This window comes from Anolis sagrei, chromosome 1, assembly GCF_037176765.1.
Source record: "Anolis sagrei isolate rAnoSag1 chromosome 1, rAnoSag1.mat, whole genome shotgun sequence".
NCBI lineage: Eukaryota > Metazoa > Chordata > Lepidosauria > Squamata > Dactyloidae > Anolis > Anolis sagrei.
The window spans coordinates 287,125,974-287,150,483 of NC_090021.1; the positions used below are offsets into that span (position 1 = coordinate 287,125,974).

Consider the following 24,510-nt stretch of genomic DNA (forward strand, 5'->3'; position numbering starts at 1 on the left):
GTCCCGAAAGCCTGGTCCCACAGCCAAGTTTTTACCATCCTTCTAAAGGACAGAAGAGAGGGGACTGACCTGATCTCACCAGGAAGGGAGTTCCATAGCCGGGGAGCAATCGCCGAGAAGGCCTTCTCTTGTCCACACCAATCGTGCCTGTGACAATGACGGGACGGCAAGCAGGGCCTCCCCGGAGGATCTTAATCTCCACAATGGTTCATAGTGGGAGATGTGTTCAGACAGGTAATTTGGGTAATTTCATCTAACAAAGAAGTTGCACAACCCCTTTCTTCATCCTCCTGGGAACCCATTTCAGGCTGGCTAACATCCATTGCTACCCATTGTTTCACCTGCATGGACCAGTGTCCTCACCAAGACACGGGAAACTACCATCATTAGCATCCATTACCTCAAACCTATCTACTTTTCTTTCCCTTCCCATACCCATGAGAGGAGGAACAAGCAACAGCCACAAAACTTCAAACTGAGCAACATCAATTTATTAAATTTCCCTCCTAACCTGGAGACCAATCAGCAACAATGACAGATAGCACACTCCAGCCAACCAGCCTTCAGATCCTAGCTAGCCATGATATGGACCAATTGACACTCAGGGCTGCAGAAGTCCTTCATTTCCAACTGCTGTCGAAGTGCTATAAATAGTTATCCATGTTTACATTGGGGTACGTCAGTCTTTGGAGTGCAGACTCTGCTGACATCCTCTTTCAGCCAAAAGAGAATAAAGCCGCCATTCTTTACCCTCATCCTGTACTTTATTTGGTCATTTGGGGAGCTTGACATGTCAGGTTTCTGAACCTGTGGTTCTTGCAGAGTTGAAATTGCTCAACTCTGGTGGAAAAATCTGTGGGTCCTAAGTTTCAGGGGCTCAAAATGGAATTTAAAAACTCACCTATTTTAAATTAAATCTTCAACCTGTGAACAAGGAGGGGGGGGGGGGTGCTTGAACACATTTAGCCTTGATCTAAAATAAATACATGCACATGTCTATAAGGATATATTCATTTCAATTAGCTAGACACAGGACTACTGGGATAGCCTATATTCCACGGATGAGCACATCCCTTTAGGATGTTCTGTGAAAATATTTTTTTAAAAAACTTTTTTTAAAGCCCGTGCCAGAATATGAAGCTCTTTCTGAAATTTAGTGTATCTCTGTTTTAAAAATGAAATCTGAATTTCTATTTCCAAATCTACTACATTATACCAAACATTCAGGCAATAGGAGTGAATGAAAGAAGGAAGACTTTTGTAGGTTCACAATGCTTAGGGCAGAGTTTCTCAAACTGTTCCTCCAGATGTTTGGACTTCAGCTCCCATAATTCCTAACAGCTTGTAACCTGACTGGGATTTCTAGAAAATGACGTCCAAAACACCTGCAGGAGCAGAATTTTTGAGAAACATTGGCTTAGGGACAGAGTTAATGTTCCATGTTGGATAGAAATGCCTGAGCATTTAATTCATGTGTGAAATACAGTTCTGATGGACATGTGACAGGCACCTGGGGAATGACTGAGGGGGTAGGATGAAATACCAGAGGGGAGTGTAGAAACGGATGAGTCATAATCATGAGAGATGTATGATTAGAGGTTGCATCATTCATTTGTCCCTTATTTATTTATTTATTTATCGTGTCAGGAGCAAACCAAAACCGTGGTATTGCATTAAAAAACAGACAAACAAAACACAAAATTTGCAGACCTGATATTCTATTAAATGTCCTTTGACCAGTAGCTGGCCACTTGGAGTGCCTCTGGTGTTGCTGCAAGAAGGTCCTCCATCGTGCATGTGGTAGGACTCAGGTTGCATTGCAGTGGGTGGTCTGTATTTTGCTTTTCTCCACACTCACATGTCGTGGATTTCACTTTGTAGCCCAATTTCTTAAGGTTGGCTCTGCATCTCGTGGTGCCAGGGCGTGTCTGTTCAGCGCCTTCCAAGGCGCCCTGTTTTTGGTGTGCCCAGGAGAGAGTCTTTCATTGATTGAGGTTCTGGGTTTGAGCCTGCCACTTCTGGACTCTCGCTTGCTGGGGTGTTCCAGTGAGTGTCTCTTTAGATCTTAGAAAACTATTTATTGCTTTAAGTCATTGCCGTGCTGGCTGACACCCAAACAAAGGATGGACTGCCTTGGGCCTTTCACTATTGGTTGCTATTTCCTGGTGGACATGAAAGAAGCCTCCTCGCAGGATTGTGGAGCATCTGGGCATCCCCTGGGCAATTTCTTCGTAGACGGCTGATTCTCTCACTCCAGAAGTGACTTGCAACATGCAACCAAACAAGCAAACCAACCAACGGACCTTTTCAGGACCCTTAGTGATGACAAGTCACCAGGTGGAAAGTGAAATGCTCACTCTTTCTCTCTGCGTGACATCTTTCTTCCCTCTTTGTATGCTCTCTTGCTGTGACTATCTTGCTGTGTATCTTGCTGTGTACATCCCTTTCTGAGTGAATCTCGTGTAAGTGAGGTCGAGCATGACCCCCCACACCAGGTCAAATTAACAGGAATAAATGACTGGAACTGGTCATCCTGCCCTGTTAATTTTATGTTTATGCCTTTTTTCTTGTATGTATTGATTATGTTACCTGGAAACCGCTCTGAGTCCCCTTGGGGGGATAGAGCGGTATATAAATAAAGTTTTGTTGTTGTTGTTGGCCACTGGAGAGCAGAAATCTGCATTGGAAACGGGGAACGCTCTGTGATTGGCTGGTGGATGTCATAGTCCTGCCTCAGAGAGGGAATCCTCCCAGCTGGTGTGATGTCAGAGATCAGCTCATGGGCCATGCAGTCCAAGAAGCAGGAAAATCGCATTCAAAGCACCCCCAACAGATGGCCATCCAGCCTTTGTGTAAAAGCCTCCAAAGCAGGAGCCTCCATCACACTCTGGGGCAGAGAGTTCCATTGCTGAATGGCTCTCACAGTCAGGAAGTTCTCCCTAATGTTCAGATGGAATCTCCTTTCTTGTAGTTTGAAGCCATTGTTCAATGTACTACTCTCCAGGGCAGGAGAAAACAAGCTTGCTCCTTCCTCCCTATGACTTCCTCTCACATATTTATACATGGCTATCATCGTGGAGTCTCAGCTTTCTCTTCTTCAGGCTAAACATGCCCAGCTCTTTAAGCCGCTCCTCATAGGGCTTGTTCTCCAGACCCTTGATTATTTTAGTCGTTTAAGCGGCTGAGGGGGAAAAGGAAAGGGACTGAGGCTGTTAGGAATTATGGGAGTTGAAGTCCAAAACACCTGGAGGTAGGGCCCAAGTTTGCCCATGCCTGCCTAAGGGATGATAAAGGAGTCGAAGGATGGCATCCACCTCCATCAGGAGGAGGAGCCTCTCCGCGGAAGTGAAGCGGGAGCCGGAAACGTCGCAGAGCCTAGGCCGGAGCTGGAAGGGAGGAAGGGAGGAAGGAAGGGCTCCCCATCGCTCTCCTTTCTGCTGCTGGAAGGGAGCCTCTTGGGGCCCCGGCCTTTGCCGCCATGCACGACGCCTTCGAGCCGGTGCCCATCCTGGAAAAGCTGCCCCTCCAGATCGACTGCCTGGCCGCCTGGGGTGAGTGGCGCCCATCCCAGGGCGCATCCACACTGCGGAGTTAGCGCAGTTTGGCCCCGCTTGAACTGCCCTGGCTCAAGGAGGTGGGGTGAGGGAGTTTGGGGCGGCAACAGCTGAAGACCTTCGCTGCCCATCATTCCATAGCATTTGAGCCCAGGCAGTTCAAGTGGTATGGAACTGCGTTAGTTTTTAGGAATGTGGCTGCACCCCTTTCGTGATGCTGTAGGTTGTTGTTGTTGTTGTTATCCCCCCTCTTTTTGTCTCTGAAAGGAGATCCAAATTAGCTATCCTTAAAAACAAAGAGAACACACCACTGAAAGCCTAAAATATGATTGTTATTGTTATTATTTTATTTCTTTCTACCTTCCTTTCTCTCTCTAAAAGGAGACCCAAAAGAGCTATCACTGAAAACAATAGAAGACACCATTGAAATTATTATACTTCTTACTCCTCTTTTATCTCTAAAAGGAGATCCCAAGCAGCTATCACTAAAAACAATAGAACACACATTGAGAAAGCCTAAACATATTGTTGTTGTTGTTAGTATAACTATATTGCTACCCCTATTTATCTCTTTAAAAAGAGACTCAAAGTAGCTATCACTAAAAACAATGAACATACATTGAAAGCCTAAACATATTGTTGATGTTATTAGTATAATTATATTTCTTTCTACCCCTATATATCTCTCTAAAAAGAAACCCAAAGCAGCTGTTACTGAAAACAATAGAAAACACAACTGAAAGGCTAAAAATGAAAGGAGATTCCATCTGAACATGAGGAAGAACTTCCTGACTGTGAGAGCCGTTCAGCAGTGGAACTCTCTGCCCCGGAGTGTGGTGGAGTCTCCTTCTTTGGAAGCTTTTAAACAGAGGCTGGATGGCCATCTGTCAGGGGTGCTTTGAATGCAATATTCCTGCTTCTTGGCAGGGGGTTGGACTGGATGGCCCATGAGGTCTCTTCCAACTCTGATTCTATGTCATTTTTGTTGATGATGTTGATGAGCTGCTGAACTTGCTGAGCGAAAGGTTGGCAGTTCGAATTTGGGGAGCGGGTGAGCTCCCACTGTTAGTCCTAGCTTCTGCCACATGCAAATGTGGGTAGATCAATAGGTACCGCTCCAATGGGAAGGTAACGGTGCTCCATGCAGTCATGCTGGCCACATTACCTAGGAGGTGTCAATGGACAACGTTGGCTCTTTGACTTAGACATGGAGATGAGCACCACTCCCCAGAGTCGGACACGACTAGACTTAATGTCAAGGGGGAAAAGGAGGCCGGAAGCAGCTATCAGTGAGAACAGTAGGACACACGATTGAAAGGCTAAAAATGTTGTTGTTGCTCTTTCTACCCCTCTTTCTCTCTCCAAAAGGAAATCCAAAGCCGCTATCACTAAAAACAATACAACACACATTGAAAGCCTAAACAAGTAAACATATGATTACACTTCTTTCTACCCCTTTTTATCTCTCTAAAAGGAGATCCAAAGCAGTTATCGCTAAAAACAATTGAACACACCATTGAAAGACTAAACTATTGCTGCTGCTGTTATATTTCTTTCTACCCCTCTTTATCTAAAAGGAGACCCAAAGCAGCTATCACTAAAAAAAATAGAAACACACTTTTTTTTGTCGTGTCAGGAGCGACTTGAGTAACTGCAAGTCGATTCTGGTGTGAGAGAATTGGCTGTCTGCAAGGACGTTGCCCAGGGGACGATTTGATGTTTTTATCATCCTTGTGGGAGGCTTCTCTCATGTCCCTGCATGAGGAGCTGGAGCTGATAGAGGGAGCTCATCCGCCTCTTCCCGGATTCTAACCTGCAATCTGTTGGTCTTCAGTCCTGCCGGCACAGGGGCTTAACCCACTGCGCCACCGAGGGCTCCTAGAAACACACATTGAAAGTCTAAACATCTTGCTATTGTTATTATATTTCTTACTCCCCTTTTATCTCAAAAAGGAGATCCAAAGCAGCTATCACTAAAAACAATAGAACACACATTGAAAGCCTAAACATATTGTTGTTGTTATTAGTATAACTATATTTCTTTCTACCCCTGTTTATCTCTCTAAAAAGAGACCTAAAGCAGCAACTACTAAAAACAATAGAACACACCATTGAAAGCTTAAAAAAACCCGCAAACACTAAAATAGGATTAAATATTGGAAGTAAAAAAAATAAACACGAAAAATATTAATATTGTATCTAAAATGCTTGGCTCCAGCAGTGTTTGAGGTTTTGGATTACCTGTATTAGCATATACACGTGATCTTAGAGATGGGACCCAAGTCTCAACCTGAAATCATATATATATCTTATACACATACTGTTAATAATTTTGTAAGCCATATTAACTATGAATTTTTATATTTCTATATTTAATTCTATTAATTTTATTATTTATTATTATTTATTTTATTTCGTGTACTTCTACCCTGGCCTTCTCAACCCCCGAGGGGGGACTCAGGGTGGCTTACAAACAGGCACAATTCGATGCCTACACAATAATACAAAAACGCATAAAAACAGCAGTTAAACAGTTATAACAATTAAAACAATCAATATATATCACAATCAATAACCAATCTCATGATCAGCGTTCGCCAACTCAGAGTCCATACTTCATTCCACATTGTCTATTCCTATCCGTCATCGTAGTCCTTTATTTAACTGCCAGATTGCCCAAACGCCTGGTCCCAAATCCATGTTTTTAATTTCCTTCTAAAGGAAAGGAGGGATGTCGCTGATCTAATTTCCCCGGGGAGTGAATTCCATAGGTGAGGGGCCACCACTGAGAAGGCCCTGCTCCTCGTCCCCGCCAATCTCACTTGTGATAGAGGCGGAGCCGAGAGCAGGGCCTCCCCAGAAGATCTTAAACTCCGAGGTGGGACGTAGAGGGAGATCCGTTCGGACAGATATGCTGGGCCGGAACCGTATAGGGTATATATTTGAGTGTTTATATGTGTTAGGTTTTAATTCAAACATTACTGTGGTTTTTAGTGTTATCTACTTTGAGGCTCCATTACCAGAGAAAAAGTGGGGTTGTAAATAATAATAATAATTTTTGAAGTTGTATTTTGAGAAAATATGATTTGTTTGCTATTTCATAGTAGAAAATGTATAAACTTCATTAATTTTTTCAGTCACAAATGCCCCCCTCTATTTTCCTAAATGACAGAAGTTTGTCAATTCATAACAGGATACTATTTAAATTAGGAGTGGACAACTTTCAACTTTACATGTGCACCATTTAAAATTTAAACCTGACACACGTTAATAATAGCTCTTTGAATAATTCATAGTCCTGTTGAGTCTGTCCTTCCCTACTAAGATGACTGTACTTTTCCAGTCAGAAGTCTTGTCTGTCACTTGGAAGATTTGGGGAACTTGGTTTTTTACATTCTCAGTAAGAATTTTGAGAACGGAGAGGGAAAGACAACAAGGCATTATATAGAAACACATTGTTGAAATGCAGTAATAGGTCACATGAGATAATATAGGATTAATTTAAATTAAAAAGAGAAAGTGTGATGTTGAGGTAATCTATATATATAAATTTGTTAGGGGCATCCAACGGAGAAACAAAACTCAAAAACCCCCCAACGAAACTTAACCAAAATTCCCATGCCCATAACACAACCCACAAGGTACAAACATATCTACTCAAAATGAAAAACAACACAACAGCACACTCACAAAACGGCAAAACAACAAAACTCAAAAATCCCCCAACGAAACTTAACCAAAATTCCCATGCCCATAACACAACCCACAAGGTACAAACATATCTACTCAAAATGAAAAACAACACAACAACACACTCACAAAATGGCAAAAGAATAAAACTCAAAAAAACCCCAACAAAACTTAACCAAAATTCCCATGCTCATAACACAACGCACAAGGTACAAACATATCTACTCAAAATGAAAAACAACACAACAACACACTCACAAAACGGCAAAACAACTGAGCATGCGCATTGGCGCCCAGCCGCAAGTTCCCTGGCGCGTGCACATGGCCTTCCGGCCAACGTTCCCTCTGCAGAAACCATGCCCACTCCAAGCCCCGCCGCGCCGCTTCCCGCACACACACACACCCTGCCGCACACACACACACAACCCCACACTCCATCACTCCTCCCGCCGCCGCACACACACACGCAACCCCACTCCCCCCGCCGCCGCAAACACACACGCAACCCCACACTCCATCACTCCCCCCGCTGCCACACGCACACACGCAACCCCACTCCCCCCGCCGCCGCACACACACACGCAACCCCACACTCCATCACTTCCCCCGCCGCTGCACGCACACACGCAACCCCACTCCCTCCGCTGCCGCACACACACACGCAACCCCACACTCCATCACTCCCCCCGCCGCCGCACACACACACGCAACCCCACACTCCATCACTCCCCCCGCCGCCGCACGCACACACGCAACCCCACTCCCTCCGCCGCCGCACACACACACGCAACCCCACTCTCCATCACTCCCCCCGCCGCTGCACACACACACGCAACCCCACAAGGAAGGAGGGAAAGAAGGAGAGAAAGAGGGAAGATTGGCCACAGCAACATGTGGCGGGTAAAGGTTGTTATTTCTATTATTATTATGATGATGCTATTGTTCCTATGAGACCCTTTTAGGGGGAATGGGAGAGGTGTCAGGTCCCAGAGGCAATGCATTGCATTATTGTTATTGTTATGATGGTGGTAAAATAAAAGGAAATAAAAAGTGAAAGAAGGAAGCAAACAGGGAGGGAAGAAAGGCAAAGGAAGAAAGGGGGAGGGAATGAAGGAAAGAGAGAAGGATGAAATCAAGTAGTGAAAGAAGGAAAGAAAGAAAGAGGTAGAGAAGGAAGAAAGGAGAGAAAGGGGGAGGAAAAGGGGGAAGGAATAGGTAGGGACCTCTCTTTCATAATAGTCCAGATATCTACCTCAACTTTGATAGGTTTTACTATAGGCCACAGCAACGCGTGGCAGGGCACAGCTAGTGAATTTAGAAGAATCTGAACTTCAATCAAAATTGTTAAATTGTTATATTAATATTATTCATGTTTATGTATTAATATATTCGTTTCTATTGAGGAGACACTGAAATGCATATAGGTAGAACAGTCTATAGATAATATTTGCTTGAGGAGGAGAGAAAGCAGTTGTGCTTTTAATATATTAATATATATATATGAATATGTATATTTAATGGGGGTAGAGTGTATTAGTTAGTTTTAGTTGGCAGGGAGGCAATGGAGTGGGAATATTTTGTGTTATTTTTGTATCAGATTCCATTGTTTCATTTTTAATTTTAGTGTCTGTGTTTGTTTTGTTGTTTTAAATTTGCTATGGAAATTTCATAAAAACAAAGAAAAGAAACAATGGTATATTTAATGCTCTCACATTGTTTTGCTGGATATTCTTGTGGGGTTGTGGAAGAAGATTTACAAGAATTTTCCATTCCACATTGACACAGTTGTTTACGGTGACTTGCTTTTGATCCAAAGCAATTTCAGTGTTTACAAATAGAAATGTATTACTTATAGCTGGCACTCATAGAGATGGTACAGCATTACGGTTATGTGAAAGGAATATGTAAAGATAGAGTGAATGTGAAAGGGAGTGTGCAGACTGTTGTATACAGTGTTTGCATGTATGCATATGGTTAATTTTTTTTGTTTTGTGTCTTGAATGATTTTATTTTACAGTATATTGGTTGTAATATTCTTATAGTGTATGTTTTATGTAATTGATTATTTTGTTGTTTATGTTCTGATCTTATTTTGATGCTGTGTTGTTGGGCTTGGCCCCATGTAAGCCGGCCCGAGTTTCCGCTGGGGAGATGGTGGCGGGGTACAAATAAAGATTATTGTTATTGTTATTATTATTATTATTATTATTATTATTATTATTTGCATGTGGAAGTTGTAGCATTCTGCAATTTGTCAGTGTGGCTGCAACCTGTTGCATTTGATGATATTTGTGCATGCCTACTTGTACAAGTGTTCCATATTCAAAATGATTAATGTTTGTGGTTATCCTTATAGTAAGCATCACTTTGAGCATCGTATGTTATGATCCAAGTGGTTATAATTTGCATGTAAACAGTAGTTAACGTGCGTGTGCTCAATCCCAGTATTGTGTTTTTCAATTATGTTGCTGACAGTTTTAGGTATTTTAAAAAAATTATAACTTGCTGATTTTTGCATACCTGAAGAGCCATGGACACACACACACACACACACACACACATTATGCTGCTATGAACTAATATGAAGTAATTTTCTCATTAAAATAGTAGTAGAAATGATTACATGATGCATCTCTGGAGCTTTGCAAACAAATTTAATCCATGGAGTTTGGTTAATATATGATATTAAATATGGTTAAGATATGAGTAGAAATATAATAGGCTTGGATGAAAAAAATGTTTTTGTTAGAATTAATACAATATATATTTTTGTTTTCTTTTGCAGAAGAATGGCTCCTTGTTGGGACTAAACAAGGACATCTTCTACTTTATCGAATTCGAAAAGAAACCGGTGGGTTTGTAATGATTCAGGCTTCTGTATATTGATTCACTGATGTTCCAGCTCTTAGTGACTTATAGATTTAAGCACAATACAAACAAGTTTACTTAACTGCATTTTAAGCTAATTTGTACTGTTTTCTTTGTGTAGACTTCACACATGATAGTGCTGTCAGTAGTAAGATCTCTGTAAAGCTTATGTACTGAAGGTTCAAAGTAAATGTTTTCTGAAACTCCTGGAATCTTTCCATGTCACATTTCTGGCTTTCTAGATGGGCTTACTATGTCCTAATGCAGTGATTTTCAACCTGTGGGTCTCCAGGTATACAACTCCCAGAAATGCCAGCCAGTTTACCAGCTGTGAGGATTTCTGGGATTTGAAGGCCAAAACATCTGGGGATCCACAGGTTGAGAACCACTGTCCTAATGGCTCAACTTATGGCAGCGTTGCTTGAAGACAATACAACATATAATGTATCTATGTACCTGTGAGATAGAGACCAAGGTGGAAATGTGGAGAAGATGGCACACCTTTCCCTCTTTTCAAAACCCTGATCTAGATTGTTTCACCTGTCATACAGGTATTAGTTGCATGATTGTCTCATCTGACTTTGTGCTGATTGTCTAAAAAAAAAACCCAAAAATACCAATATGACTTCAGTTACTGAATAGATCAAGTTGTTATTTGTGAAGCTGTTTAATAGAAAAACACAGGACTCCTCTTTTGGCCAATTCGGGTCCTACAATGTCATACAGTATAGCAAGGAGAGTATTGTTTGCTGACTTCCTGTGAAAAGACACCATGTTAAATTCATGGGCCACTGGGGGCAGAGTTGGTGTTAGTAAATATTTTTGCCACCCCTTGCTCTATGCCTCCCAGTCCAACTTTCAGGTTCTTCTGAAGTTGAGATGTTTCACCAACCAGAGGAAGCTTGGGAGAAGGTGTGGGAGAGACCAATTGCCCCAGCAGCTCCAGTACTAGGTTGCCCTCTCATTTTGGATGTGTCAGGGCAATATTTCTATTTATGTTCTTGTTTGCAGTCTTGTTGTTTCATGATTAGCAATTGGGAGAGAATGGTTTGTATTTCTTCTGTTGCTTGAGGCTCTTTTCCATTCTGATTGATTTATTGGACTTCATTCTATTTTAAAATTGTAAAGGAACATCACTCTGAGATACAGGCTTATTCCTGGGTGTAAAAACAACCTAGAAAAGCACACTTTGTTGTGGTTTGGAATAGAAAAGGCAAAAATAATATTTTCTCAAATGTCATTGTGTTATTAATATTAAGATATGCTAGAAACCCATTTGTTAAAACTCTTTGAGGGACCTTGATGTCTTTATATGATAAATTGGTATTATGGGTCCACCTTTCCACCATAAAATATAGAAATGTTACTGTATGGAGGGTTTTTCAGAGAGCAAGAAGTCTAAATGAGTTCCTTTTGGGAGATAGGGTGGTATAGACATAAAGATTATTATTGTTATTATTATTATTATTATTATTAAATTTACAATCTCTAAATAGAGGTGAACATGTGGGTGATGTATTCAAGCCCCATCAGTCTGAGTGAACATGTGGATGATGTATTCAAGCCCCTGGTAGTGCAGTGGGTTAAACCCTTGTTCTGGCAGGACTGCTGACCGAAAAGTCGGGGGTTTGAATCCGGAGAGTGGGTGAGTTCCAGCTTCTCATGTGGGGATATGAGAGAAGCCTCCCACAGGATGGTAAAACATCTGGGCATCCTCTGGGCAACATCCTTGCAGACAGCCACTTTTCTCACACCAGAAGCAACTTGCAGTTTCTCATGTTGCTCCTGACAGAAAAAAAAGTATTGAGTCATTGTGTCCTGCAATTGAGGTTTGTAGTCCACCAACATTGGCAAGGGCATGATTGCATACATCTGCTGTAAATGTTAGCAGTGGAAGGAGGGATTGTAGGCAGGATAGAGGGATTGAAGTCAGGATGGAGGGATTCAAGGCATATAAAGGGTAAAAGGGAGGAATGCAAATAGTGAGGGAATCAGGGAATTAATGTGAGCAAATGCAGATGTGTGTAGTTAGCTTTTGTTTCATTCTAAAATATTAACAATAGATAATTTCTAAAATAAGTGTACATAATGAAAGGTTGTACCACGGACACAGATTGGGAGGTGACATTTCAACGCCTTGTTCAGAAAACACAAATTTATCTGAAAATTAAGCTGAGATAATGTATGCTCCTTCTTTGAGAAGCATTTGAATCCTTCACCTCAAAGAACCTCATATATTTTGTGAGCCAGTGTTCTAATTTTGTAAGATTAGCAAATTCTTTGCTGAATTCAAACTCAATCACCTTTGCCAGTCTGTTCCGGTCAAATCATGCTAGTTTTGAGTTGCTGTTGTCTTACTTGGTAAATTTCTCCCCCTTTTTGCATCAACATCAGGAGAGGTTACGACATCAGAAAGTGGATGTAAGTTTTATATCCATAAACCTCTTTAAACCCTTGTGGCAAAATGTTTTTATTCATTTACCCTCTTAGAGTACTTGCTAGAGATTTGATTTGTTTGTATTTAATCTTGATAAAGGATCCCGGGGTCTTGCTGTTCACTAATGTAGATTTTGAAGTGTTTTGTGGTTTTAGATCACACAATCGCAAAGCCTGATTTACTTTTGGGTATGCTATTATGCATATTCATCAATTTCTTGCAGTTTTCATCTGGGTCTGTGAGACATGCAACTCCTCTCATGTGATAAAACTGGCAACAGAAATTTGTGGCATGCTTTGCTTTAGTTGCTGAAACACAAGTTGATGAAGTGCTAGCTTGAAAATGTATTTGTGTTCTAAAAACGTTTCTTTGCTCTGTATTAGGTTGCAATCGGTTTGAAGTAACACTAGAGAAATCAAACAAGAACTTCTCCAAGAAGATCCAGCAGGTATGTGTTGGATCTGCTGAAGGTAATTTCTTGAGAGGCATTTCTCTGAAGTTTGGTCTTCATTTTAATGGGCTTGGATGAGGATGAAAGTAGCTGTGCAGCTGCTTGGCATGGAGAGAAGTGATGACTGGAGTGCCATAGAGTTCTGTCCTGGGCCCGGTTCTGTTCAACATCTTTATTAATGACTTAGATGAAAGGTTAGTAGGCAAGGCCATCAAGTTTACAGACAACACCAAATTGGGAGGGATAGCCAATACTCTAGAAGACAGGAGCGGAATTCAAAACAATATGAACAGATTAGAGAGATGCGCCAAAACTAACAAAATGAAGTTCAACAGGGACAAAGGCAAGATACTCCACTTAGACAGAAAAAAATGAAATGCAAAGATACAGAATGGGGGATGTCTGGCTCCACAGCAGTGCGTGTGAAAAAGATCTTGGAGTCCTTATGGACAGCAAGTTAAACATGAGCCAACAATGTCATGTGACAGCTAAAAAAGCCAATGGGATGTTGGCCTGCATCAATAGGAATGTAGTGTCAATACAATACAAAACTTTTATTACAGGCACTCACCAGCACAAAGTGGGGCACAAGTGCCCTGGGAAGGGAAAACGCAGCTCCACAGTGAAGCAGGTTTTTTTTTTTTAAAAAAAACTTTCCTCAAGTAGTTCTAGTTTAAATTAATGTGTCAGTGCTGAGTACATAGCCCCACTGAATCAATAGAATTATCTTGTGAGTTGTGTGGTTTCTGGGCTGTATGGCAGTGTTCTAACAATATTTTCTCCTGACGTTTTGCCTGCATCTATGGCTGGCATCTTCAGAGGATATTTATTTTGTCATAAGAATTATCTTATGGGTTGATTTATTAAGTTATCACAGATTCAGTAGGTCTAATATGATTCAGACTAGTAATAGAATTTTGTACTTTATACATGCATCACACTTTTAGCCAAGATCATCTTCCAAAAAGAACTAATAAAAGCCCTTCTCTATATGATAATCATTATTACTACAGAAAACGTTTTTTTCATATGGGGGTGTGTGTTAAATATAATCTGCAACAGAAGTTGATTATACTGTTACTAAACACATGTTGAAGGATGCTGGGAGTTGCAATTCAACCGCATTGTAGGGTTGCACAATTCCCATTCCTGATAGATATGTATTACCAAGGGTGATTTTCAGTAAACATATGACCAGAGGGAGATAACCTGTATATAACATTATCCTATTTTGGTTCCCTTTTGGTAATTAATCTTCATTGCTGCTAACAGTTTTGATGGTATCTTATTTACAGTAAGTTTTTCCCTCTTAGATCCATGTTGTATCCCAGTTCAAAATTTTGGTCAGTTTGTTAGGTAAGTGAAATAACTGTTCAAATTAATCCTATTTTGGATTTGTAATCCCAAATTTACATGAGAGTAACTCTCTTTGAACTCAGTAGGATTTTAATAAAACATACATAGGATTGTGATTCTGTGATTTTCCTTGATTTCCTTTCTTTTGGCGGTAGACCTTTCCTTCTCTGTGTTCTTTCTTACATACATGTAAAATGCTTTTCTTTGCAGTCTGACATATGAAAAATTGTATAGGCTTACTTTAAATCAATTTAGAATATAATCTGTCTGTCTGTCCATCCATCCAATTTACTGGCTGGTGATGGCACTGTAATCCATTGAGTTAGTAATTATTGTTGAGTCTATGGTGCCACCTTAAGAATCAGTATTTTGCCCCTTAAATCTTCATTAATTCATCTGAAATATACGCTTGCTTGTTCTCAGTTTTTGAAATTGTTGTGAGAGCATTATGACATTTCCATTGAATTACTTTACATGATGCAGCTCAAGCAGTAACTTGTGTACCTTATCTCCAACAGAAAACAACATCTATGTTCATGATCTGTTGACATTTCAACAGATCACAACAGTTCCCAAGGCAAAGGGCGCAACTCTCTTCACCTGTGATCTCAAGGTAATCTTTTGAAGTAGTCTTTAGTCTTATTGTGAGACCTTAGTGGCTTGGTACTGCTATCTTGATCTGGGAAATTCTAAAACTCCGAGCAACTATGATAGCAGCTAAACAGAGCCACAGTTTGTTGTTGGAGTGTTGACTCTGACTTGATTGCAGAGTCAAAATGGAACTCCTTATTTGGATGTGACAATAACCAATCCATGAAGGAAAGGTCTGCAGTGTGTTGAAATGCTTCTGCTTGCAGCAAGAGCAAAACAAGGGTGATTTACTAACTTGCAGCCTTGATAAAGTATGAAGAACTAGCTGTAAGAAATTAAATCAAAAATAATTTTGTGGTGGATGAGGACTGTTTTCATTACTTCCCAAACAGGGAAAAAACTTTAAAACAGAGCGGTGCTTTCTTGTTTGGCCTTAATGGTGGTTTCTCTATTTGCATAGAGAAGTGAATCTTATATGCGCCATTTCCATGGGCAGGAAAAGGCACCACTATAAAAAGTGTCAGGAGAGTTTAATCAAGTACCACTATTAATCAGCACACTTACAGCCTGGACTGATTTTTTGAAATAATAACAGCCTTTATAATGAAGATTTTAAGATAATGACAGCAATAATAATAATAATAGTCATCATCATTATCTTTATTTATATTCCACTTTATCTCCCCGGTGGGACTCAGAGTGGATTACAGTACACATATAAGGCAAACACTCAATACCTTTTACACAGTGAACAACAACGACATACATTACATATACCCAGACAAAGGTAAAGGCCTTTCCCTTTAATCTCTGGCATCTGGAGGTTATGCTCAACTCTGGCTATGGGGTGTGTGTGTGTGTGCTTTTGTTCCATTTTTCCATGCCAAGGAGCCTGTTGTCCGATTGTGTTTTGTCAGCATGTCTGATGGAGTGCCATTTTACCTTCCCACTGAGGCAGTACCTATTGATCTGCTAGGTTGCCAGAAGCTAGGGCTAACAGTTGGGAGCTCACCCTGACTCACGGCTTCAAACTGCGAATCTTCTGGTCAGCAGATTTCCTGCAGCTAGCAGTTTAACTTGCTGTGCTACCGCACAAATGATTTATATAACCTCAGAGTGCGTAATGAAGACATTGAAATAGCTAAAGCTTTTCAATACTTTGATTCAACCTTAAGGAAAATGGAGACCATAGTCAAGATATCAGAAGATTAAGACTTGGAAGGACAGCTATGAAGAAACTAAACAAGATCCTCAAGTGTGAAGATGTGTTATTAAATACCAATCAGAATCATCCATGCCATAGGATTTCCATTTGCTATATAGGGTTGTAAAAGCTAGACCGTGAAGAAGGCTGACAGGACGATAATTGGCTCATGTAAAATGTGGTGCTGGATAAGAGTTTTACAGATAATGTGTATCAGCCCTAGAGCAAATCAAGCCTGAACTCCCACTATAAAAGTTGAGATAACTAAACTGAGGCTGTTGTAGTTTGAACATAACACAGGAAAATATAACTGTTTGGAAAAAAACAATGGTCCTCAGTTAAGTGGAAGACATTAGAAAAAGAGGAAGACTGGCCATCTTAGAGGTGATTGATTCAATCAATCAAAAAAGCCACAGCTGTCCCAGATTTGCAAGATTTGATCAGGGCAGTTGATAACCAGGGCTCTGGAAGGTCTTTCATTCATAGGGTTTATTGTACATTGAAGTTGGTTTGATGGCAGATCTATAATCAAGCCGCTTTGAGTCTCCTCTGAAATAGATAGTGAGTTATAAATAATATTAATAATAATAATAATAATAATAATGATAATAAAGATTCTCTTGCACATGATGTTCCAGACTTTACATGGCTATGCCTTTGAAATAGATATTTTGCTATTTTACTCCACAATCTTTGCCAAACTTTGTGTCTAACATTGATGATTCAGTAAGGTGCTTAATGATGTGTCATTGAAGTCTGCTTTCTTCCACAGCACTCTGAAACAGGGGAAGAGGTGCTCAGGATGTGTGTAGCAGTAAGAAAGAAACTACAGTTGTATTACTGGAAGGACAGAGACTTCTATGAATTGCAGGTCTGTTAATACTATAGACAAGTGTCTCCTTGTCATGTTCTTAAACTTTTTGTTCATATTTTATTTTGACTTTTGCTAAATTATGCTGTATTAAGTGTTCATTATAACTATTAGAGAAAACAGATTTTTTTTCCTGTTAGCCTTACTTTTTGGGGTGCTATTGGTGACAAGTTAATAACAACAACAACAACAACAACAACAACAACAACAATAATAATAGTAAACTTTATACCCCACCACCATCTCCCCAGTGGAGACTCGGAGCGGCTTACATGGGACCAAGCCCGGACAACATAAAAAACATAACCAACAATCAACATCATCAAAATTACATAGAAAAAAATTCCAATAAACACATTACCACAGATAATGACAAAGTTAGAAAAATTGAAAGATAAAAAAGTTCTGTTTAAAATTCAGCGGTTTAGGAGTTAACCTTCTGACAAGTCTGTGAGTGCAGACTCAAAGATTTGTTGGATATGGTATCCTTTTGTATGAATTTCAATAGTCTAATTCCTTTGTGTTTCTATTAGTTCTGCTTCTAATTAACACATAGTGATCAGTTAAAATATTATCTTTAGACAAGTACATTAACCACATTGAATCCACATGGATGTCGTAAGAGGGCTAGATGTAGCACTGTTTCTCAAGAACATAAATGTCACATGTATGTGGAGATTTGTTCCTTGGATAGTATTTTGCCATTGTGAATCCTTTCCCCCCAAAACTGTCAAATTACATTTTTGTCTTTTGGAATATAGGATGTCACTTTTTATGTTAAGGACTTTTCACTTGGTATTTCTTTATATATTCTAGTCATTTCTCATTAGAAAAGCCACTTAGTCATAGAATCATCTGCCTCATGTAAGCCGCACTGAGTCCCTTGGGGAGTTTTATTATTATTATTATTATTATTATTATTATTATTATTATTATTATTATTGAGTTGGAAGAGACCTCATGGGCCATCCAGTCCAACCCCCTGCCAAGAAGCAGAAATATTGCATTCAAAGCACCCCTGACAGATGGCCATCCAGGCTCTGTTTAAAAGTTTCCAAAGAGGGAGCCTCCACTACACTCCGGGGCAGAGAGTTCCACTGCTGAATGGCTCTCATGCTTATGGATGCTTTCCCCAAGAACTTTGAATATAATTTGTAATGTGTGTTTACTCCACTGATAAAAATTGGCTCCAAGTGAGAAGACATCGAAGAAAGAATTTGATAATTATATTTTATTTAAGGAAATATCTGAAATTCCTCTGTGCTGAATTTCTGTTAAAATGTACTTTGGAACAGAGCACTGAGATGGCTGAGCAGGATTATTTATATGTCACCAACTTGATCTGTTCTCCTTTTGATCCATAGGGGGACTTCAGTGTCCCCGATGTGCCCAAATCCATGGCATGGTGTGAAGATTCCATATGTGTTGGTTTCAAGAGGGACTATTACCTAATAAGGGTAAGAAAGATTTTGGACTACAGAAAAAGAGTAAAGAATGTTGTTTTGCTGGGAATTCAGTAGAATTGGTGTGGAATTGTGACTACTGTATTATCAAGGTTGTAATCCTGTGTGTGTTTATATAGTGAAAAGCACAATTGAAACAAAGTGAAAATTGCTGCATCTGATTGTGTTCTTAAGTCTGTTTATGATCACTTCAATAGAAGTTAGGCTTGAGGTGGTTCCCAAAGGGATATCATGTTTGAGTCTCTGACTTTTGGCGATATGATCTTGTTGTGTGGGATTTTGGGGCTAGGAATGAAAATGGAGACTCTGCCACATCTAAAGTTGAGAGTCAATCTTACATTGTTGTTTTGTATGCAGTTTTTTTTTTGGTGTGTCAGGAGTGGCTTGAGAAACTGGTGTGAGAAAATTGGCTGTCTACAAGGATGTTGCGCAGGGGACACCTGGTTGTTTTAACATCCTGTGGGAGGCTTCTCTCATGTCCCCGCATGAGAAGTTGGAGCTGATATACAGGAGCTCACCCCGCTCCCCGGATTTGAACCACCGACCTTTCGGTCAGCAGACCCATTGCACCACCGGGGACTCCTTTGTATTCAGTGACCTGCTTTGTTTATTCCCCTGCAGGTAGATGGGAGAGGATCCATCAAAGAACTCTTCCCCACAGGAAAGCAGCTCGAGCCACTGGTAGCCCCTTTGGCAGATGGAAAAGTTGCTGTTGGCCAGGATGATCTAACAGTTGTACTCAATGAAGAAGGGGTTTGTACACAGAAATGTGCCTTGAACTGGACTGACATCCCAATAGCCATGGGTGAGAACTAGTACAGGTTGGCTAAAACGACAAAACATCCCCCAAATCTCAAATTGTCCACATTGGTGGCTGTGGAAGCAGTAACTTCGGCTTTCTGATGGATTAATGTAAATTTGTTTCATCCACCAAATTATTAAAAATATTGTGCATGCAGTTACCCTGAGGCAGTGAATAAGGTGTTTATGAAACATAAATGAATTAAGTATTTGGATTTCCATCTGGATCTCATTTACAAGATACAATGTCTATGAAAATGTTACAAAATAATAACAGTAATAAAAAAAACCAACTTCCGGACTCAAACATTTTGTATAAGGGATACTCAATCTGCAGCTTTTTCTCTTTGTTAAGCCTGTGATGATGGCCATCCTTTTAAAAACAATATTACACTATGTAACAAAATTTGAAAAAAAATCTGTTCCTGGTTTGAAAGGGTTACTTCCTGTTTAGTTGTGTGGTACTTACTTTGAAAGTAGTTGTTATACTCCAGAAACTTGGTTTTTGTGGCTGCCATAAACTGTGTTGAATTGATTGAGACTCAATCAGATATTCATTGAAAAACTGTAACAAAGGATGTCCCACAAAAACAAAGTTTTTACAATTTAATAAACCTTTTCCGTATTTTTTTTGCTAGAACCAATTAGGAAATGACATTTATAACCTAGGAACAAAATTATGTTACTTAGTTTTGTCAAATCAACTTCTCTGTGCAATAAACAGTATGAGAAAATGACTTTTTCTCAGTTCTAATTTGAGTGGAGTTTGAGGTTTGCTTTCCTTTCAGATTTTGTGTCTCTGCTTCCCTATATTTTAAGTGGATATTATTCTAATTCTGAGAAGTGTTTTGAGTGCAGCGTTGATGATTCAAAAAGTGTAAGGAAAATTAATTGAACAGATGTTAACATAATGTTCGTAGAAGAGACATTGCTCCTGAATTTAGATTAGAGGCATGCTGCTCTAAAACCATATTGTATTGCTGACTGTTGTGTCTTCAAAACAGAATTTCAGCCTCCTTATATTGTGGCAGTCCTGCCAAGATACGTAGAGATCCGTACATTTGAGCCCCGTCTCCTGGTGCAGAGCATTGAGTTACAGAGGCCACGTTTCATTACTTCAGGAGGGTATGAAATTTTGTCATCTTTTTTTGTCTTTACAAAATCTAATTCTGCATTCACACCCCTGTACTAAACTTTTAAAAAGTTATTGTTATCAATATTCCAAGGTATATTATAATGAAAGTTACCAACTTAAATAATTATGGGACAATGCTTAGAGTACGATATTAGATTATGTGATTTTAATAATTTTATGATATGTTTTCAGCTGATGTTTTAATGTATATGTTTTTATTTGCTGGATATATATTGTATGTAATGTATGGCATGGAATTTTGCCTCAACCCCAGGGTTGAGAAGGGCGGGATATAAATATGGTAATAAATAATTAAATAAATAAATAGTCTTTTCAACTTACTGTGGTACTTTCTTTTTTCCCCCTATAGTACTAATATTGTGTATGTAGCCAGCAATCATTTTGTCTGGCGTCTCATCCCGGTTTCCATTGCAACCCAGATCCAGCAGCTTCTCCAGGATAAACAATTTGAACTAGCTCTGCAGTTGGCAGTAAGTGGTAGGGTGGGGGCATTTTCATTTTCCTTCAGTATTGTTTATTTTTCTACACCTCCACCATACACTGAACATTCAATGAAAACCCCATTGTTGATTAAAGACCTGGGTATTTAATAACTACAGAATTCAGTATTCTTTACATTTCTATGATTTAACATGATTTTATGCCTGCTCACAGCATGGCTTATTTGTTGTTGTTTTGCCAGCTTCTTCCATAATATTGTTCAACATCGAGCCACTTCTGTAGAAAGATTTAGAGTGAGACTGTGCCCTGTTAAAGTAATTCAGTCATCTTTAGATGTTCTTCACAATAGCTGCAGTCTAAAAGTTTGATAAAAATATCTTTTTTAGCTTCATCTTTAGTATCTTTAGCTCTGTTATAAAACTTGTTCATGTCTTGACTTTTTAACCACAGGCCATAAAAACAAACTGCATGAGCAGTTTATAGTCTCTGTGCAAGTCAATACTTAAAATTACTTCCTTGTGCTGTGAGTAATTGTTGTGCTAATGGCCTGACTGCATTTTTTAAAGTTGCTTTCTTCTTTAACTTTTTTTTTTAAGTAAAACTTTTTTTCAAAAAAAAACCCAAGACACACATTTCTTAGACTTGATGCTCTCATAGTTTTTGTAAGTGTAAATAGAGCAATAATTGAGGCTCAGGATGTTGGGCTGCCTATTTTTTCTTTACGCGCTGACACTGTTTTTCATAATTTTAAAGTAATTTATTTAAAACAATATGCTATTTTTAAGAGACAAGTATCTTTTTGTTCTATTTTTCCCCTCAACCAAAACTTACGTTATTGAAAGAGTGGCTTTCTCATATATTTTTGTATCTTTATATTTGTTAGGATATGAAGGATGATTCTGACAATGAAAAGCGGCAACAGATCCACCATATTAAGAATCTCTATGCCTTCAACCTTTTCTGCCAAAAGCGCTTTGATGAATCCATGCAAGTCTTTGCCAAGCTTGGGACAGGTAAATTAAAGGTGTAGCCTAGTCATAAAAAGTGTTAGCTGCTAGGGGAGTATGGTAACTTTAAAGTGTGGTGCTAAACTTGAAAGCCAAAGTGATCTCCCCTAAAACGCAGAGGCTGCAAACTATTCATCTTGCTAGCCTTGAAGTCAGCTTCCTTCGGACACTTCTTCTAGTCTTTCAATAAGCTGCAGAACCCAGTATTCCATAGGATTCAGCTGGACAGTTCAAAGTTATAATAATAGATGTTTGCAAAGCACTTTAAACTTTGCTAGGAGCTGAGTGTTGTGAACTTGAATTCAATTTCAATATGAACTCCATCTGAATATATGTTGCAATATAACCTGGGAATGTTGTGACTTGCATTTTGTTCAGATCCCACTCATGTGATGGGTCTCTATCCTGAACTGCTGCCTAGTGATTATAAGAAACAGCTCCAGTATCCCAACCCAGTTCCAGTTCTCTCTCCTGCGGAGTTGGAGAAAGCACACCTGGCACTTATAGATTATCTCACTCAAGTAAGTATTTGGTACCTCCTAAAATCATCCTTCCTTGCTTGTGGCTTGTTATATATATATATATTGGCACAGAAGCACATCTTGTGATGGTCTGGGGTCAGTCCATCACTTGTTAGAGAAAGTGAGGGCTTGGTTTGAGGAGGGGAAGAACTGGAAGAATTATGGGAGTTTTTTTGTTGCTTCGTTTTCAGTGCTTTTAATCCTCTCCCATGGCTTCACCCAATACTTTGAAAGAAATCCTTGGGCATGGTTTCACTGTCAGCATGAATAGCTGCTAAGTTAAAATAAATTAAAATTAAATCCCCTTACAGTGGCTTCACTATCTATATTGCTACTTCAGCTATTTTATTTTGGCCATTGTGTGTACTGCATTGTCAGTGTACACTGTGAACATTGTTCTCAGTAAGCTTCCAGTTTAAATATTTCAATGGGTATGAAGAAGAGAGAGGGAGAGACAAAGGGCAAAAATGTAATAAAGGAAAAAACTGGAGAGGCAAGGGAAGTGAGGATTAATGGCAGACAGCGTTGGCCTGAACCTATGTGCCTAGTGGTTTTCTTTTCTTTTTCTGGGATAGTGTGGACATGCTTTGCCATAACTTTATTCCTTTGGACTCTTACCTTTACCTTCTGCAGAAAAGAAGTCAGTTAGTGAAGAAATTGAATGATTCAGATCATCAATCCAGTACTTCTCCTCTCATGGAAGGAACTCCCACCATCAAATCCAAAAAGAAGTTGCTGCAGATCATAGACACTACCCTCTTGAAATGCTACCTCCATGTAAGTTTTTTCCATCTGCAGTTCTCTGTCTCTTATTGGGCATTTAGGATTTCAGTTCTATTAACTTAGCTGCTCCAGAAATATTGTTCTTGAACAAATGCAAGTATATTGATGCGGTGCTTACAAAATCCATATCCATAGACAAGCCCTGTAAAAAAACTTGGTGCCTCCCCCATTTCCCAAGTTTATGACAGTGGCGTTGCACTCCAGGCCTGGGAATACCTATGACCACCACACTACACAAGAGTTCAGGAATATAAGCAAACAGTTTATTGCAAAAACAAAAAAAGCATATAAAAATCAGGTATAAGAAAAGAAGATATATGACCCAAAAAGGTTTAGCAACAGGTGATAAACAGTAATCCAAATGTCTCATAAAGTTCCAGAGGTGACAAAGTCCATGAATAGCCAGAAATCACAGGCACGGTATAAGTCCACAAGCAAGAGGTATAACTAGTAAAATTTGAACAGGAATACAAGAACAGGAACATAGAAAACTTCCAGGATATATTAAATCCAAAACCAAGGCTAGACTTGAACCAAGAACCAGAGAACTCAGCCTAGCTTCTTACTCTAATGCTATGTTGCCTGCACAACTTGCTGTTTAATAGATGACCATAAAATCATTCTGTTTCCCGTGAATTTTCTCCACAACGTTCCCACATAATCTCTCTGAACAAAGCAATTATTTTCTGTTCTGATCTGTAAATGAAGACTTTTGTTGATCTCTGTAGCTACAGGTGGTTTCTCCTGGGAACCCTCCTTATCACTCAGCTCTTCACTCAATTCCTTATCTGCTGTTGCTACTTCTGACTCCTTTGAATGCCCTTGAGTCTGCACTTTTCTCAAAGACAGAATAATTATTTCCCAGACTTAAATTTCCCAGACTTGAGGGCCCATCACTTTGTGCCACATGAAAGCTCACAATCCTCTCTAAATCATCAACCTCTGGCTGATCTACAACAAGTGGTGCCATTAGAGCTCCCAGAGGAAAAAAATCAGCGGTTGATGGATGTATAACTAGCAAGCTTTCCGCAAAGATATAAGTGGAGGTGGTGGCAGCAAAAAGGTTTTGGGGTTATGCAAATTTTGGATTTCTGGAAAATGATGTTCTACCTGTAATGCATTATAAATGATACTTCTGTAACGATGCAGATATGGATTGATTATACAGTTATTCCAGATTAAATTTGTGTGTGAAAAGAAGTGACTGGTTTCTATTAAATAAAGATGTACTTGAGTATTTGAATCCTAACCGCAGGGTATCAGTCAAACAGAAAGAAAAATACATACTCTGCTGCCCCACCCCACTAAGTACATAT

The 24,510-nt window shown here is 39.6% G+C and overlaps 1 protein-coding gene across 2 annotated transcripts in view; it reads left to right on the forward strand.

Moving 5' to 3' along the window:
• The first annotated feature begins 3,362 nt into the window (after nt 1–3,362).
• The window catches only part of VPS39 (VPS39 subunit of HOPS complex), a 35,318-nt gene continuing 14,170 nt past the window's right edge, over nt 3,363–24,510 (forward strand). Inside the window, exons 1-14 of one of the 2 annotated variants that reach the window (XM_060760887.2) lie at nt 3,363–3,551; nt 10,030–10,095; nt 12,507–12,533; nt 12,933–12,997; nt 14,314–14,356; nt 14,875–14,969; nt 16,924–17,022; nt 18,387–18,479; nt 19,107–19,290; nt 20,291–20,411; nt 20,792–20,912; nt 21,767–21,896; nt 22,269–22,411; nt 23,045–23,188. In XM_060760887.2, the coding sequence (XP_060616870.2) occupies nt 3,479–3,551; nt 10,030–10,095; nt 12,507–12,533; nt 12,933–12,997; nt 14,314–14,356; nt 14,875–14,969; nt 16,924–17,022; nt 18,387–18,479; nt 19,107–19,290; nt 20,291–20,411; nt 20,792–20,912; nt 21,767–21,896; nt 22,269–22,411; nt 23,045–23,188 (1,404 nt within the window). In that variant the 5' untranslated portion in view covers nt 3,363–3,478. The remainder of the gene's footprint in view (nt 3,552–10,029; nt 10,096–12,506; nt 12,534–12,932; nt 12,998–14,313; nt 14,357–14,874; nt 14,970–16,923; nt 17,023–18,386; nt 18,480–19,106; nt 19,291–20,290; nt 20,412–20,791; nt 20,913–21,766; nt 21,897–22,268; nt 22,412–23,044; nt 23,189–24,510) is intronic. The other variant, XM_060760893.2, reaches the window with a different exon arrangement.